Raw genomic sequence first — 16239 nt, 5'->3', positions numbered from 1 at the left:
AGAGGAGACCATCTTAAAAGAGAGGGAAGAAGGGAGGGAGAGAAGGAAAGAAGACACTCTCCCTTTCTTTATACTCAGCCACCAACTGCTGTGTATGGAGGATTTCAGGAGACTGAATTGCAAAAAGTGAATTTGACTGATCAGCTGTCAGATTTTCCGAAAGTAAAGGTTTTTGTGTGTTTTACCTTCTCCTTGCATCGTAAGCTGACAGTCAGACAGCCCCATACCATCCCTTAGCCTCATCATTTCCGAATAACTCAGAAAACGCCCTTGGAATAAGGAGCTTTGTTCTGTATCTCAATTGTACCATCTGAAATTAGGCCCCACTGCCCACACATGACGACTTTCTTCCTGTTGCGGGTAGGGCGGCCATATGACCCCGCTTCCTGTGACTTCTGATGCCTGTGCATTGTCCCCTGGGATTAGGGCACTTGCGTTTTCAAGAGTCCATTCTGGGAGGATGCACTCTTTTACATGGCTGTGCAACTACGGGGATGCGTGGAGGAGGTGTGTTCTGAGGAGGCTAACCCTGTCCTCCTGGGTTTCTGTCACCATAGCTCCAGTTGGCAGCCCTGGCATCGCTCAAGGGAGACATAGTGGAGCTTAACAAGCGTCTGCAGCAAACGGAACGGGAACGGGACCTTCTAGAAAAGAGGTTGGCCAAGGCACAGGTAAGGGATCTGCAGAGTTGTTTGAGATAAAACATGTATGTAGAAATTCTCACAAGACAGATTCCACCCAATGAGAAAACACTGTTTGGACTGTTATAACAAACACCATAGGCTGGCGGCTTAAACAACAAATGTATATGTTCTCTGGTTTAGGAGCCAGAAAGTCAAGGCCTCTGCCAACTTCATTCCTAGCTGGCTTCAGGGAGGAGAGTGAGATCATCTCCCAAGTTTTCTTAGATGGACACTGATCCCAGCAGGAGTGTATCACCCTCATGGCCTAATCTTTTTCCCAAGTCCACCTCCTAATCCCACCACATCAGGGGTTTAGGTTTTGATATATGGATTTGGGGAGGGGACACACAAACATTCAGTCTGTAACACACTCATACCCACTCTCTGTTGAGAAACAGCTCGCCTGCTACCTCTGAAGCTCCTCCTTGTGTCCAACCCCAATTGTCATACTTTCATAGTAATATTCCTTGTTTCCTTACAGTTTATCACTGAAGTCTGCATCTTTAGGCACTAGAGTCTAGTCTTGCCCATCTAAAAAACAGATGTTTCCTTTAAATATTTTAATCTATAGGTTGTGTGTGTGTGTGTGTGTGTGTGTGTGTGTGTGTGTGTGTGTGTTACTGGGGATTGAACCCAGAGGTGTTCTACCTCTGAGCTATACCTCAGCCCTATCTTTTGTTTGTTTGTTTGTTTTGTTTGTTTATTTATTTATTTATTTTTGCGGTACTAGAGATGGAATTTGGGCACTCTACCTCTGAGCTACATACACCCTCATCCCTACTTTTTATTCTTTATTTTGAAATAGGGTCTCACTGAGTTGCAAAGAACTTCACTAAGTAAGCTGAGGCTGGACATGAACCATGATCCTTCTGCCTCAGCCTCCCAAATGCTGGGATTACAAGCGTGTGCTACCACACCTGGCTTACTTTTTATTTTGGAACAGGGTATCACTAAATTGTGAAGGGCCTTACTACTTTGTTGAGGCTGGCTGCAAACCTACAATCCTCCTGTCTCAGCCTTCTAAGTATTGATTGGAATTACAAGTATGTGCCACCATGCCCGGCTCTTTGTTTGCTTTTTAATATACCTGTTAAGCCTGAGAGTTTCCCACAGTCCAGATGTTACTGACTATACACTCACATGATGATGTTTCAGTTTGCCTGCATATTGACAGCTGAATCCATAGGAACAGCCAGATTCCTGCCCAGTCCCTTTGATAAAACTGTAAATATTTTTTCACCAGAAGGTATTTAATGCCTGGTTATCTTTTTGTGATGTTACAGTTGTCTATATTTGATGCCTAGGCTCATTACTTTATTAGGACTTACAAAATCATGATACTTTAGTTCTGTCACGTTTCACTTATTAATGAGACTAGCTTTATAGAGAAATTTCTCATATTCTACCATTTGTTGAAACAACGGTATTTAGTTCATAGAAGAAATCTAAAATAGATACTTGAGAGCCAAGCATGGTGATGCATGGTTGGAATCCCAGTACTTGGAAGGCTGAAACAGGAGGATTTCAGGTTCATGGCCAGACTCAACTACTTAGGCCCTCCACAACGTATTGAGACCCTGTTTCAAAATAAAGAGAAAAAAAATAGGGCTGGTGATGTAGCTTGGAGGTAGAATGCCCCTGGTTTCAATCCCCAGGTGTACACACACACACATACACACACACACACACACACACACACACACACACACTTGAATCTTTCCATTCATTTAAATTTTTTTCAAGATAATGAATTGGAATCCTATGAAAATGCTCATTTGTTTTTCATATTATTATTATGAGCTTATGTTTTTTAAAAATGTTTTTAGATTACAATCCATTGTAATTATTTTCCTTATAGCAGCTTAAGTTGTACTATCTTTAGCTAGTGAGAGCCTTTTGAGGTTAGCTTCTGAGAACTATGGTATGATCTGGGTCATCACTCCATGCTCCTGGAGAACACTTGCTCTAAACTTAGAATTAACTGTTCTCCAAGTAGACATCCTTTTCCCCAGCAGGAAATGTATTTTAAGACCACTGGTTTTGTACTAAGGGTGCTTATTGCTTCTAGGTTGTTCATTGTAGTTTGGTCTCTTTTGTAAACAAAACCGGAAAATAAATCAACTTATGCGTATATGTTTAAGAATTTAAGATATGTATAAAAATTTAAAATAAAATACCTTTGGAATTCATGCTAATACCTCCAGTTTAAATCCACACTGTAGAATATTTGTTCTCAATTTCTGTACTTTATGTTTCTCCTTTCTTTCACACTAAAGTACTGTTTCTTAATGTTATGGGGGATGATAAAATATTCCAAAACACTCATTTGTGTTTTCCCACATCATGTATGGTCTGAGAATAGTAATATCAGTTCCACCAGGGCCAGTGTAGTTCCTGAGAGGAGTGTGACTATTTCTGTCTTTTATGCTGTCCTCACTCCCCTATTCTCTGCAGTATCTATACTGGCCGACCACGTGGGATTGTGTATTGTCCTCTCTCCCTTTCATCACTACTTAAGTCATGTGATTACAGCAGGGATTTTATGTTAATGTACCTCCATTTTTAATTAATGCATTATTTTTGCCTGAAGTTTATCCTATAGTAGAATCATCCGAGGGGACCCATGACAATAATTTCCCCAGAGTTCTTGCGTGTTAATAGCAATGAATCTGTCCCCTGCATATTTGAATGGCACTTTGGGCGTGGTGCAACTTGGTGTTGGAGCTTGCCTGATAAACAAGAGGCCCTAGATTCCATCCCCAGTGCTGAAAACAAAAGTACATATATGCCTAATGCGGGTTTTATTCTTGTTTTGGTTTTCCAGACTATTATTTGTATGTTAGATCATCTTTGTCTTTAGCATGTATCTCTCTTAAATCTTTTAGATTTTCCTCCTCCTCCTCCTCCTCCTCCTCCTCCTCCTCCTCCTCCTCCTTGCAGTACTGGGAATTGAACTCAGGGGCATTCTATCTCTGTGCTACACCTCCAGCCCTAGTTTTTATTCTTTATTTTAAACAGGGTCTCACTAAATTTACACAGGGCCTCACTAAGTAGCTGAGACTGGCTGTGAACCTGTGATACTCCTGTCTCAGCTTTCTGAGTACTGGGACACCATGCCTGGCTTTCCTTTTTTTTTTTTTATTTCTCTTTTGTACTCTCTGGTTTAGTCTTTCTTTCTTTTCTCTTTTCTTTTTCTTTTTCTTTTTCTTTTTCTTTTTCTTTTTCTTTTTCTTTTTCTTTTTCTTTTTCTTTTTCTTTGTGATACTGGGGATGAAATACAAGGGCATTGTAACTCTGAGCTACACCCCCAGCCCTATTTTTTTTTTTTTATTCTTTATTTTGAAACAGGGTCTCACTGAGTTGCAAAGGGCCTAAGTAGCTGAGGCTGGTTGGGAACCTGGATCCTCCTGTCTCAGCCTCCCAAATGCTGGGATTACAAGCGTGTGCCACCACACCTGGCTAGTATTCATTTCTGACATTTATTTTTATATTATTTATAATTATTACCTTCTTGTCACCTCAATTCTGAATTTTTCTAATTCTGAAATTTGTTCTTTTATGTCCCATGTCATTTCCTAAAAGTCTTTAATTTTAAAATAGGCCTTTTCTCATTTTGTAGCATTTTTTCATCATTTTGAATGTTACTGTGGTCACTCTCTCTTTTTTTTCCCTCATAACTTTGTATGAAGTCTTAACTTCAATACTTTTGTTTTTTATTTATATATGAAAGACAGTTTCCTTGAACAAGGTTTTTTTCTTCCAGCCAGATATATGGCAGCCTGCTTGGCACAGTGGTATGTGCCTGTAATCCCAGTATTTGGGAGGCTGAGACAGAAGAATCAGTGTTCAAGGCCAGACCCTGTTTCAAAATAAAATAGAGTTGGGGTGTAGTTTAGAGTGAGAAGACCCTTGAGTTCAATTTCTCATAACAAGAAACAAACAAAATTAAAACAAAAAAGAAATCAGAGTTCCAGTATATATATATATATATATATATATATATTTGTGTGTATGTATATGTCTGCTGAGGATTGAACCCCAGAGGTGTTCTCTCTGAGCTATACCCCCTAGCCCTATTTTATTTTTTATTTTGCAGCAGGATCTCACTAAGTTGCTGAGGCTGGCCCTAATTCTGAGATCCTCCCATCTCAGCCTCCTGAGTCCTGAGGTCCTCGGAGTGTGTTACCATGCCCGGTGCTGGCTGCTCTCTGATGCTCTCTGGCTGTTTCTTTTACCTGTTTTTATCTGGATCTTCCCCCACCCCCCTTTGTTTCCATTTTATGTCTGGTTCTGTTTCTAGCATTTCCTAACCCAGCAGAGTCCTGGGGCCAGTCATGACAGTTCTGAGGAACTAGACTTCTAGCACAGGTCCTCTCAGGTCTCAGGGTGTCTGCGAGGCACACACCCTTCACACCCTTTGGTTTCAGCTGCTGTCCTCTGACTGGCATCCTCAGTTTCCTGTGGATGCCCATTGATTATTTGAAGGTTTCCCACCCTTCCAACCTATGGTTTCCCACTAATCCTGCTCACACAGACCTGTGGATGATACTAGTTTGTCTGTACTCACTTGTATTTGATTATTCCAGTGAACACCTTGACTGTAAGCTTTTGGTTTTACTATGTAGATACTGTCATTTTTTGTGATAATTCAAAGATATTTTAAAAAATCAGATGGCTATAGCTGTCTTTCCAGAAGGCTCTTTGGAAAGCTTTAAAAAACTCTCCTGTTTCATGATCATAGATGTTTGCAAGGGGTGGAGGGATGAGGAGGTCGCTTTGTACTTAATATTGTACTTAATATTATCTACTTCTGCATTGGACAGGAAACCAGGGAGATTATGTTATGTGCTTGTCCAAGGTCAAAGAAATAGCTCAATAAGGCCTCCAGTGCCCCTTTCTCCTTATAGGATGTTACAAATGACAGAAAATTTTAATTTTTACTTAGATGAAAAATTTACTTTAAATATGTTTTTGTGCTCATTAAAGAAACAAGATAATGATAGAATAAACTTGAAAAACAACAATATAATGCCTAAGTGGTGGTCTCTGGAAAAAATTCTAAAAACATGAAAGAAACAAGACAGTGATAAACTCAAAAAACAACAGTATAATGCTTAAGTGATGTTGTCTGGAAAAATGAAATTTCTAAAATAAAATGATTTTCTGGCATAAGGTTCTTTAAAGAGAAAAACCAGATGTGGTAGAACATACCTATAATCTCAGTACTTGGGAGGCCAAGACAGATGGGTCACAGGTTCAAGGACAACCTCAGCAAGTAGTGAGACTCTCAGCAACCTAGCAAGACCCTGTTTCAAAACAAAAGCAAACAAAAGAGGACTGGGGGTGTAGCTCAGAGGTAGGCCATCCCTGGCTTCAATCCCCAGCACCACAAAAATTAATAAAATAAAGAGAAAGTGATTATTTTTGTGTTAAAAGTACAAAGAAATGGTGGTGTTACTGTTTTCTAATTTACACCCATCCATACCCAGCCATCGTTAAAAGTTCTTAGTAATGAGAATTTTTAAAAAAATTGTGCATACTTTTATCTAGAATCTGGCATGTACCACAATCTTGGATATTTTTTATTTTTTTGATACTGGGGCCTGATCCCAGGGGCAGTTCTACCTCTGAGCCATATTTCCATTTCTATTTTAATTTTTATTTTGAAACAGGATCTTACTACGTTCAAGTATTAGGATTACAAGCACACACTACCAAGTTTAGCAGTCTTGTATCTTAAAAGCTGACCACGTGCCACACGTGTTTGCACATAACTGTAATCCTAGTACTTAAGGAAGAGAGATAGGAGGATAGCAATTTCTAGGCCAGCCTCAGCAATTTAGGCCCTCAGCAATTTAGGGAGACCCTGTTTCAAAATAAAAAAAATTAAAGGGCTGGGGGTATATCACAGAGGTAGAATGCCCATGGTTCAATCCCTAGCTCCACCAAAAATAAGTAAGTAAATAAAGGTAAATAAATAAAATTGACCAGGAAGGTTTTTATTAGGATTTAAGCTTGCAAAAAGAAAGCTTTGTGCAGAGGATTATATGAGTGTAAGAGAATAATACAAAACTTTGCTCTGTCAAGGATTAATTCATCTCCATTTAGACTTATAGTCAAACACTCTTAAACATAGCTGTTGATGACTGTTTCTGCCCTGATGGCAAGTCATGTAATAATTCCTCTCTCTCTCTCTCTCTCTCTCTCTCTCTCTCTCTCTCTCTCTCTCTGTACTGAGGATAAAACCCTAAAACCCAGGGGCATTGTACTTCTGAGCTACACCTCCCCAGCCCTATTCTTCTAGTCATTTTATTTTTGAAGCACTGTCTCACTGAATTGCTAAGGGCCTCACTAAGTAGCTGAGGCTGTCCATGAACCGTGATCTTCCAGTCTCTGCTTCCCAAATGCTGAGATTACAAGAGTGCGTGACCATGCCCGGCTCTTATTTGCATTCTTGTACTAAGTAGATTTAAAACTTACTCTCTTATAGCTAGGGATATAGCTCAGTTGTAGAGTACCTGCCTAGCATGCATGAGGCCCTGGATTCAATCCACAGCATCAGAAAAAGAACAACAACACAAACAACCCTCAGCTCCTGTCACTGGAGCTCTTTTCACAGTTCCAAAACCGTCCCAGGAAAGAGAGCATGAGACCATGTCAAACATGTCACCTCATACCCTTCATAGGGACAGACTTATCCTCCAGAAAATAAATACAATAGAATGATAGTACTGGGTTATGTGCCTTGCTTGGTAAATGATTTACATTTGAGGCTTTACCAGATTGTAGAAGAACAAATTTATGGGAAAATTTATGTTCTGTGGCTATCATAAGTTTACCAGCTCTCTAAATATTATAGTGCCATGATTCAGATTGAAAAATAAATGATGATTAAACATTATCAGAAGAGCCTCAACATCTGTTGAATAATTATTACTAGTGACTGGAGCCAGTTGAATAAAAGAAGGTTCATTACATATGGTGATGAATGAGGGTAATCTGTAAGTGGAATTTTGAGACTAGTGAGTAATAGGGATGGGAGAGCTACCTAAAGGAACCTCGTACACCTCTGCATTAATTTTCTATTGCTGTGTAACAGATTGCTGCAAACTTGGCTATAGACAACATATCCCTACCCTCCCAAATTGAACAAGTGCACAGATCTGCTCATACACTTGCACCAACATTCCACAACACAGTGAGGACTGGCACTGTGAGAAGCTTGCCAAGATTATATATAGAATGGATTTGACTCTTTCAGCACATTTGCTATTTATTTATACCAACAATTATTGTAAACTAATTTACTCTGTATATGTGCGCATTTTACTAGGGCTTGAACCCAAGGCATTCTACCTTGAGCTATACCTCCAGCAGTTTTTAGTCTTTGTTTTTAAACAGGGACTCACTATGTTGCTGAGTCTTGCTACATTGCTGAGGCTGTCTTAGAGCCTGCGATCTTCCTGTCTCAGCCTCCCAAGTACTGGGATTACAGACATGCATCGCCATGCCCAGCTTAATTTACTCTAAGTACTACAGAAGAAGATATATCAAATGATCTCATGGCCCTTTGGAATCAATCAGCAGTAATAGCAATCAGCCCTTTCCATTTCTAAGCTCTCTATCCTTGGAAAGCAGATCTCCTGAATTTTCTGCCTCTTGGTTTTCAAAGAGAAATCATACAGTTTTTATAAATTATAGGCATAGTGTTCCTTGTGTCTGCCTCTTACTTTCCGAGATCAAGCTCTGATTGCCGTGTATCCTCCATGGTGGGTCCTCGTCTCTCATTTGTTGTAGTGTGTCCTCCGTGGTGGGTCACCCTTTCTCATCTGTTGGTGTGTGTCCTCTGTGGTGGGTCCCTGTGTCTCATCTGTTGGCGTGTGTCCTCTATGGTTGGTCTCCCCATCTCTCATCTGTTGGTGTGTGTCCCCCGTGGTGGGTCTCCTGTCTCTCATCTGTTGGCATGTGTGCTCTGTGGTGGGTCTCTGTGTCTCATCTGTTGGCGTGTGTCCTCTGTGGTGGGTCCCTGTGTCTCATCTGTTGGCGTGTGTCCTCTGAGGTGGGTCCCTGTGTCTCATCTGTTGGTGTGTGTTCTCTGTGGCAGGTCCCTGTGTCTCATCTGTTGGCATGTACCCTCTATGGTAGGTCTCCCCATATCTCATCTATTGGCATGTGTCCTCTGAGGTGGGTTCCTGTCTCTCATCTGTTGGCGTGTGTCCTCTGAAGTGGGTCCCTGTGTCTCATCTGTTGTTATGTGTCCCCTGTGGTGGGTCCCCGTGTCTCATCTGTTGGTGTGTGTCCTCAGTGGCGGGTCCCTGTGTCTCATCTGTTGGCATGTGCCCTCTATGGTAGGTCTCCCCATCTCTCATCTGTTGGCGTGTGTCTCCTGTAGTGGGTCCCCTGTGTCTCATCTGTTGGTGTGTGTCCTCTGTGGTGGGCCCCTGTGTCTCATCTGTTGGCATGTGCCCTCTATGGTAGGTCTCCCCATCTCTCATCTGTTGGCGTGTGTCTCCTGTAGTGGGTCCCCTGTGTCTCATCTGTTGGTGTGTGTCCTCTGTGGTGGGCCCCTGTGTCTCATCTGTTGGCATGTGCCCTCTATGGTAGGTCTCCCCATCTCTCATCTGTTGGCGTGTGTCCCTGTGGTGGGTCCCCGTCTCTCATCTGTGGTGTGTGTCCTCTGTGTTGGGTCCCCTCTCTCTCATCTGGTGCCTTGCTTCACCTGCTCTACTTCTGTATGGCATTTGTATTTTTCTGTTCAGCTGCTGTGGTTTTCCTCACCTCTCTCTTAGGGAAACCTGAGAAAAAAACATAGAATGGGAATAGGATGACTGGAATACCTTCAATAGTATTAGTTGTGACCAACTAACTCACTGTGACTCTGAGAAAGCAACCTTACAGAAGGCTGAGCATGTTTTAAAAGGAAGCGAGTGGTATGACCCTTTTGCTGGGTGGCTGAAAGGGTTAACACATTACTGATGGCTTAGCAGTTTTCAAAAATCCAGTTCATAATGCTCTTATCTTTGACAGCTGAGACTAATGCGATGATTAAAGATCAGTGGCCTCTGTGGAGTAAGATAAAACCCAGTGAAGAACATTAACAAAACCATAAAGCTCCTTTGCATCACCGCATCTCACAGGGTTTTTCCAGCAATGGCTCATGTTCCCAGGCCAGTCTGTCTCAAGGGTGACTCATGGCTTTACCCCTGGATTGCACCACCAGCCCAGATGGGCCTGAAGGATTTTATTCTCAGTCATTGAAATGATGATGTTGCTTGCTTTTATTAAACATTTTTGCATATAGGCAGTTTTACCAATTTATGTGGCTAGGCACAAGTATTTATAGAAATTTAAAATTTCCTTCATCATGATAGCAGAGCTTGGATCTTGAGAAGAAGCTCAAAGCATGTATAAACACCAGAACAAATTTAGAAAAACAGTCCTCAGTATTATCATATCCAACCTCACTCCCTTCCCCCATGTCAAACTGAAAAGACTGTAGCTGCAGAAAAAAATCGAGACTCCTAATAATACTGACCTCTAGAAATCTGTGGCAGATGTGACGCTACAACCACAGGCTTTCTGACTTTGCTGCAGAGTAGCTTCAGTCAAAAATTGAATTTAGGCTAGTAGGAGGAAAAACCCTGGATACAATTACTTATAATAATGGAGGGAAAGCAGTAGCATGTTGTTTGAGTCTATTTCATATTTTGTGCAACCAAGATTGTATGGGGCATTTCTGTGCTGAAGAGAGAAGAACACAATACCAAAGTTGAACGTTTTGCTAAAAGAAACTCCTGTTGTTTCTAGGGGCTGCTAAGTAAGTTGTCGCTGAATAATTGACTTTGGCAGCTAAAGTTGGCCTAATGAGAGCCAGAGTTACTTTTCACACCGACTCTTCATGCCTTTTTTCCTGTTTCTGTTAGGGAGGAGAGACCTATTGGGTGTTCCAGGCTCTCATTTGACCAGGCATAGGATTTTAGTTTCTTGTAGTTCATTGAAGGCATTTTGGGGAACAGGATAAAGGTGCCGCTAGAGATTTTTATGCAAGTGGCAAGGAGATAAGTGCACAGGCAGCAGGGAGAGGAAGACATGGAGAGAGAACTTGTGGCTTCGATCAGTTGGTGGTTAAAGAGGAATCAAAATTATTACCTCCCCAACCCACCCAAGGTTTCTGCTTATTTCAGGGTTATAGTAAATAAATCAGTCACTTCATATTTTAGTCTGTTTTCTTATCTGAAAAATAATTTATCAGTCAAGATATTCAATGATAACAAATCACACCTCCCCATTTTTCAATGGTTTAAAATATCTGAGGTTTATTTCTGGATTTTGACTAGGACCTCTTGGGGGCTAGAAGGGACCTTTATGCTACGATATCCTCACCTGGCACTAGAAACTATTACCTAGGAACAAGAATGTGGAAAATCCTGCAGAGTCTCTTAATGGGTTCTCCTCTGAAGAAGGTGTATGTACACTCATGTCTCATTGGCCAAAATAAGTCACGGTATATTTAGCTTCAAGGGGAGGGGAAGTACAATGTCACCGTGTACATGGAAGGAGAAATCGGAGTCTTGGTGAAGGATACTGCTGGCTGCCATAGGGGTACTGATGCTTATGTGATGTGCATGCCATGCAATATTTCTGGCAAGACCCAAAATCCACAGTAAAACAATAGAATGAACACCATTTGAAAAAGGGTTATGTTAGCAGATTAATGAAAAAATAGGTGAGTCTTTTTTCATGTTTAAAGTATCTACATGCACTTAAATTTACAACTTAAAAATTTAACTAGTCTTAGTGGTGCATGTTTGCAATCCCAGTACTTGGTAGGCTGAGACAGAAGGATCTCAGCTTAGAGGCTAGCCTCCCCAATGTAGTGAAAAAATAGAAATATTAAAAATATATAGAGAGAGCCAAGTGTGGTGGCATACACTTGTAATACCAGCATTCGGGAGGTATTACAATTTCACTTTCCTCCTCACTTAACTTTCACCAATGAATACAAAACAACTTGCCTTTGTACATACCAGCTGACATCTGCCAACTAAGAGAAATCTATCAAAGGCAATAAAGATGCTAATTTCTGAAATCACGAGAAGAAGGAATAATGAGGAAGCAATGAGTTCCCACAATGCCACAATAATAAAACCTGGCAACACAGAATTGCAGAGAATTCCAGAAGGACAAATCAGAAATTTAACAGTAGAAATGATACAGAATTACCAAAAAGAATTTAGAGAGAGCTTGAAAAAAATTAAAGGATGAAATCATTGAAGCGAAAGCATCAATACAAACTATAAACAATAGATTAGACCACATGGTGAATAGAATCTCCCTCCTAGAAGATGATCACTCCAAAAATAAACACATAGTATATAATTTAGAAAAAAAATTCAGCAGCATGAATTGGACATGGAAATGATATGGGCCCATCTTGAAGGAGTTAAGCTAGGGCTTGTGCTCGTAATCCCGGAGCTTGGGAGGCGGAGACAGGAGGATTGCCCTGGTTCGGAGCCAGCCTTGCTGATTTAAGAGACCCTGTTTCCACATAAAAAAGTTAAAAAAAAATAGGTCTGGGAGTGTAGCCTGTGGGAGTGTATCCCGGATGTAGAAAGGCTTCCAGGAACCCCAGTACCACCAAAAAAAAAAAAAAAAAGAGGAAATAGTAGGTGAAACCAAAGAGATCAACAATATTTTCAAAGAGATCAACAATATTTTCAAAGAAATAATACCAGAAAACTTTTCAAATATAAATATAGTAATGAGGTCGATACACAGGTACAGGAAACTTATAGAACCCCTTTTAGACAAGATCAGAGAAAACGTTTATCATGCCACAAAATAGACTGACTAACGTAGAAGCCAAAAAGAGAATCTTTTTTGTGTGTGTATGTGTGTGGTGGTACTGGGGTTCCTGAAAACCCTTCGACCTCCGGGCTACACTCTCAGACCTATTTTATACTTTTTAATTTGGAAACAGGGTCTCTTAAGCCAGGGCGGCTGGCTTCGAACCTGCGCGATCCTCCTGTCTCTGCCTCCCAAGCGTGGGGATTACAAGCATGCGCCACCATGCCTGGTTTAAGAAGGTAATTTTTTACTGTTAAAAGGAACAATCCAGAAAGAGGAAATAGCAGTAGTCAACATTTAGGTGCAGCTACTTTCATAAAATAAATTCTTTGTGACATTAAGTCACATACAGAGCCCAATTCAATAATACTGGGAGACTTCAACACCCCTCACACTGCTAGACCAATCTTCTAGACAAAAGGTCAGTAAAGATGGCCCAGACCTAAAGAAACCATAAAACAAATGGACCTATTAGATACATATAGAATATTCTACCCAACTACATCAGAGTTCACATTTTTCTCAGCTGCTCAAGGAACCTTCTCCAAAATAGATCACATCCTGGGCCACAAAGTGAGCACTAGCAAATTTAAAAAATGTGATGTATTCCCCTGCATCTTTTCAGACCAAAGTGGGCTGAATGAAATTAGAAAATCAAAAAAGATGGAACTAGAAATAAAAAGAAATGAAACTAGAAACTAGAAATGAATGAAACTAAAAAACTGAAACTAGAAATCAGAAAGACCCAAGTAACCACATAAACATATGGAGACTAAAAAACACTCGTGAATGAAGAATGGTTTATAGAGAACACCTTGAAAGCAGTATTAAGAGAAAAATTCATAGTACTGAGTGTCCACATAAGAAGAACAGAAAAGCCGGGTGAGATGGTGCATGCTTATAATCCCAGCATTTGGGAGGCTGAGACAGGAGGATCCTGGTTTGCAGAGAGCCTCAGATACTTAGTAAGGCCCTCCACAAGTTAGTGAGACCCTGTTTCAAAATAAAGAATAAAAAATAGGGCTGGGAGTATAGCTCGGAGGTCATATGCCCTTGGTTCCATCCCCAGACCCACAAAAAAGAAGAGAAAATCACCAAATAAATAACTTAGTGACATACCTCAAAGCCCTTGAAAAACATGAACAGTCAAACCCCAAAGCCAGTAGAGGACAGGAAATTATTAAAATCAGAACAGAAGTCAATGAAGTAGATAATAAAGAAAAATACAGAAAATCAACAAAACCAAAAGCTGGTTTCTCAAGAAAAATCACAAGATAAATAAACCATGAGCCAACCTAAGAGAGAGAGAGAGAGAGAGAGAGAGAGAGAGAGAGAGAGAGAGAGAGAGAGAGAGAGAGGAGGGAGAGAGAGAGAGAGAATGGATAAATCCAAATTACAAAGATAATGGATGAAAAAGGAGATATTACCACTGACAGTGTAGAAATCCAGAAGATTATCAGAAACTACTTTGAAAAACTATACTCCATCAAAATGAAGAATCTGGAAGAAACTGGCAAGTATCTAGATAAATCCAACCTTCCTAAACTGAGTCAAGAAGATATAAAAAATTTAAACCAACCAATAGCAATCAAAGAGATTGAAGCAGCAACAAAGAGCCTACCATCATAAAAGGCCCAGTATCAGATGATTCCCAAGTGAATTTTATAAAACATTTATAGATGAGATAATCCCAATACTCCTTAATTTATTTCGTGAAATAGAAAGAAATGGGACTCTCCCATGTACATTCTATGAAATCAGTGTCATATTAATATCAACAACAAATAGAGAGAACTCAAGGAAAGGAATCTACAGGCTTATATTGTTGATGAACTTAGACACAAAACTGCTAAATGAAATCTTATCAACATACATTCAAAACCACATCAAGAAAATCATACACCATGATTCATCCCAGGAACCACATATGTACACAATGGAATTTTCTCAGCCATAAAGAAGAACAAAATCGTATCATTTACAGGGAAATGGATGGAACTGGAGAACTTTATAAGATTAGTCTGCCACAAAAAGTAAGAAATCAGATGCTCTTCCTAATATGTGGAATATTGGAAGAAAAAGGGTCATAGGAGGAACTCTAGATGAAGGAGGAGAAACAATAGATGAGCAAATAAGAAAGCATAACTGGGGATGATGAGAGGGAGGAAAAGAGAAATTCCCTAATGTACATGATGTACATTCACAAGCATATCAAAGTCAAGCACTAAGCCAAACATGAGAAGGAGGAAGGGGGAGGCAATGGGGGGAATTGGGTAAGGATTAAATGAGTGATGTGTGCATGTATGCCTCTACCATCTTCTACTCCATTAAGATATATGACTATGGTTGGGTGTGGTGGTGCACACTTGTAATCCTTGCGCTTGGGAGGCGGAGACAGGAGGATTGTGCAGGTTCGAAGCCAGCCACGCTGGCTTAAGAGACCCTGTTTCTAAATAAATAAAAAATATAAAAATAGGTCTGGTAGTATAGCCTGGAGATAGAAGGGCTTCCAGGAACCCCAGTACCACCAAAAAAAAAAAAAAAAAAAAAAAAAAAAAAGATATATGACTACAATGGACCAATAAAAATTTTTCAATTAAAATTTAAAAAAAGAAATTCTCATTTATACAGAAAATTCTAAAAATTACACCAAAAAACCCTGTTTCCAGTAAACAAACTAACGAAGTTGTAGTTTACAAATCAATGTACAAAATCAATACGTGACATGTAGTTGCATACTTTAATACCAGTACTTTGGAAGGCTGAGACAGGAGGGATTACAGGTTTAAGATCAGCATCAGCAACTTAGCAAGACTCCACAACCCAGAGAGAACCTGTTTCAACATGAAATGGTCTGGGAATGTACCTTAGACATAGAATGCCTCTGAATCCCATCTGTAGTATCCCTCCCGCATAAAGTAATATCATTACTACACACCAATAGCAAATTGTCTAAACTAGAAATTAAGTAAGCAGTCCCACTTAAAATAGCTATAAAAAGTTAAATACTCAAAAATATAGTTAAGAGATAAAAGTTCTTTTCAATAAAAACTATAAAACATTGAGGAAAGAAATTGCAGAGGATGCTCAAAATGAAAAGGTATCTTATGTTCATGGATTAGAAGAATCAGTGTTAAAATGTCCATCATACTCAAAGTGATCTACAGATTTATTTTCAAACAGGGCCTTGCTAGGTTGATGAGATTCTCACTACTCGCTGAGCCTGTCCTTGAATCTGTGATCCTCCTGTCTCAGTCCCCCAAGTACTGGGATTACAGGTGTGTCCCAGCATGGCAGCTATGGGAGCTGTTTAAAAAGGATGTTTTGGCCAGGTACTGTGCCACACACCTATAGTTCCAATACTTGAGAGGCCAAGACAGGAGAATCGCAGGTTTGAGGTCAACATCAGCAACTTAACAAGAGACTATGTTTTATTTATTTATTTATATTTATTTATTTATTTATTTATTTATTTATTTATTTTTTGGTGGTACTGGGGTTCCTGGAAGCCCTTCTACCTCCGGGCTACACTCCCAGACCTATTTTTACATTTTTATTTGGAAACAGGGTCTCCTAAGCCAGTGCACGTGGCTGGCTTCGAACCTGCACAATCCTCCTGTCTCTGCCTCCCAAGCGTGGGAATTACAAGTGTGCGCCACCACGCCCGGCCAAGATACTCTGTTTTAAAATGAAAAAAATAAAAATGTGT

General features: G+C 40.1%; 1 protein-coding gene across 1 annotated transcript in view; it reads left to right on the top strand.

Annotated features, from left to right (window-relative positions):
* The window catches only part of MCC (MCC regulator of WNT signaling pathway), a gene marked incomplete at both ends in the record, with an annotated part of 309641 nt that overhangs the window by 157179 nt on the left and 136223 nt on the right, over positions 1-16239 (top strand). The window contains one exon of the mRNA XM_080711825.1: positions 558-671. Within this exon, the coding sequence (XP_080567951.1) occupies positions 558-671 (114 nt within the window). The remainder of the gene's footprint in view (positions 1-557; positions 672-16239) is intronic.

This window comes from Muscardinus avellanarius, assembly GCF_963383645.1.
Source record: "Muscardinus avellanarius genome assembly, chromosome: 1".
In the NCBI taxonomy this organism is placed as follows: domain Eukaryota; kingdom Metazoa; phylum Chordata; class Mammalia; order Rodentia; family Gliridae; genus Muscardinus; species Muscardinus avellanarius.
Note: the sequence above shows the minus strand (reverse complement) of the source record. Positions and strands in the feature narration are given on the sequence as shown.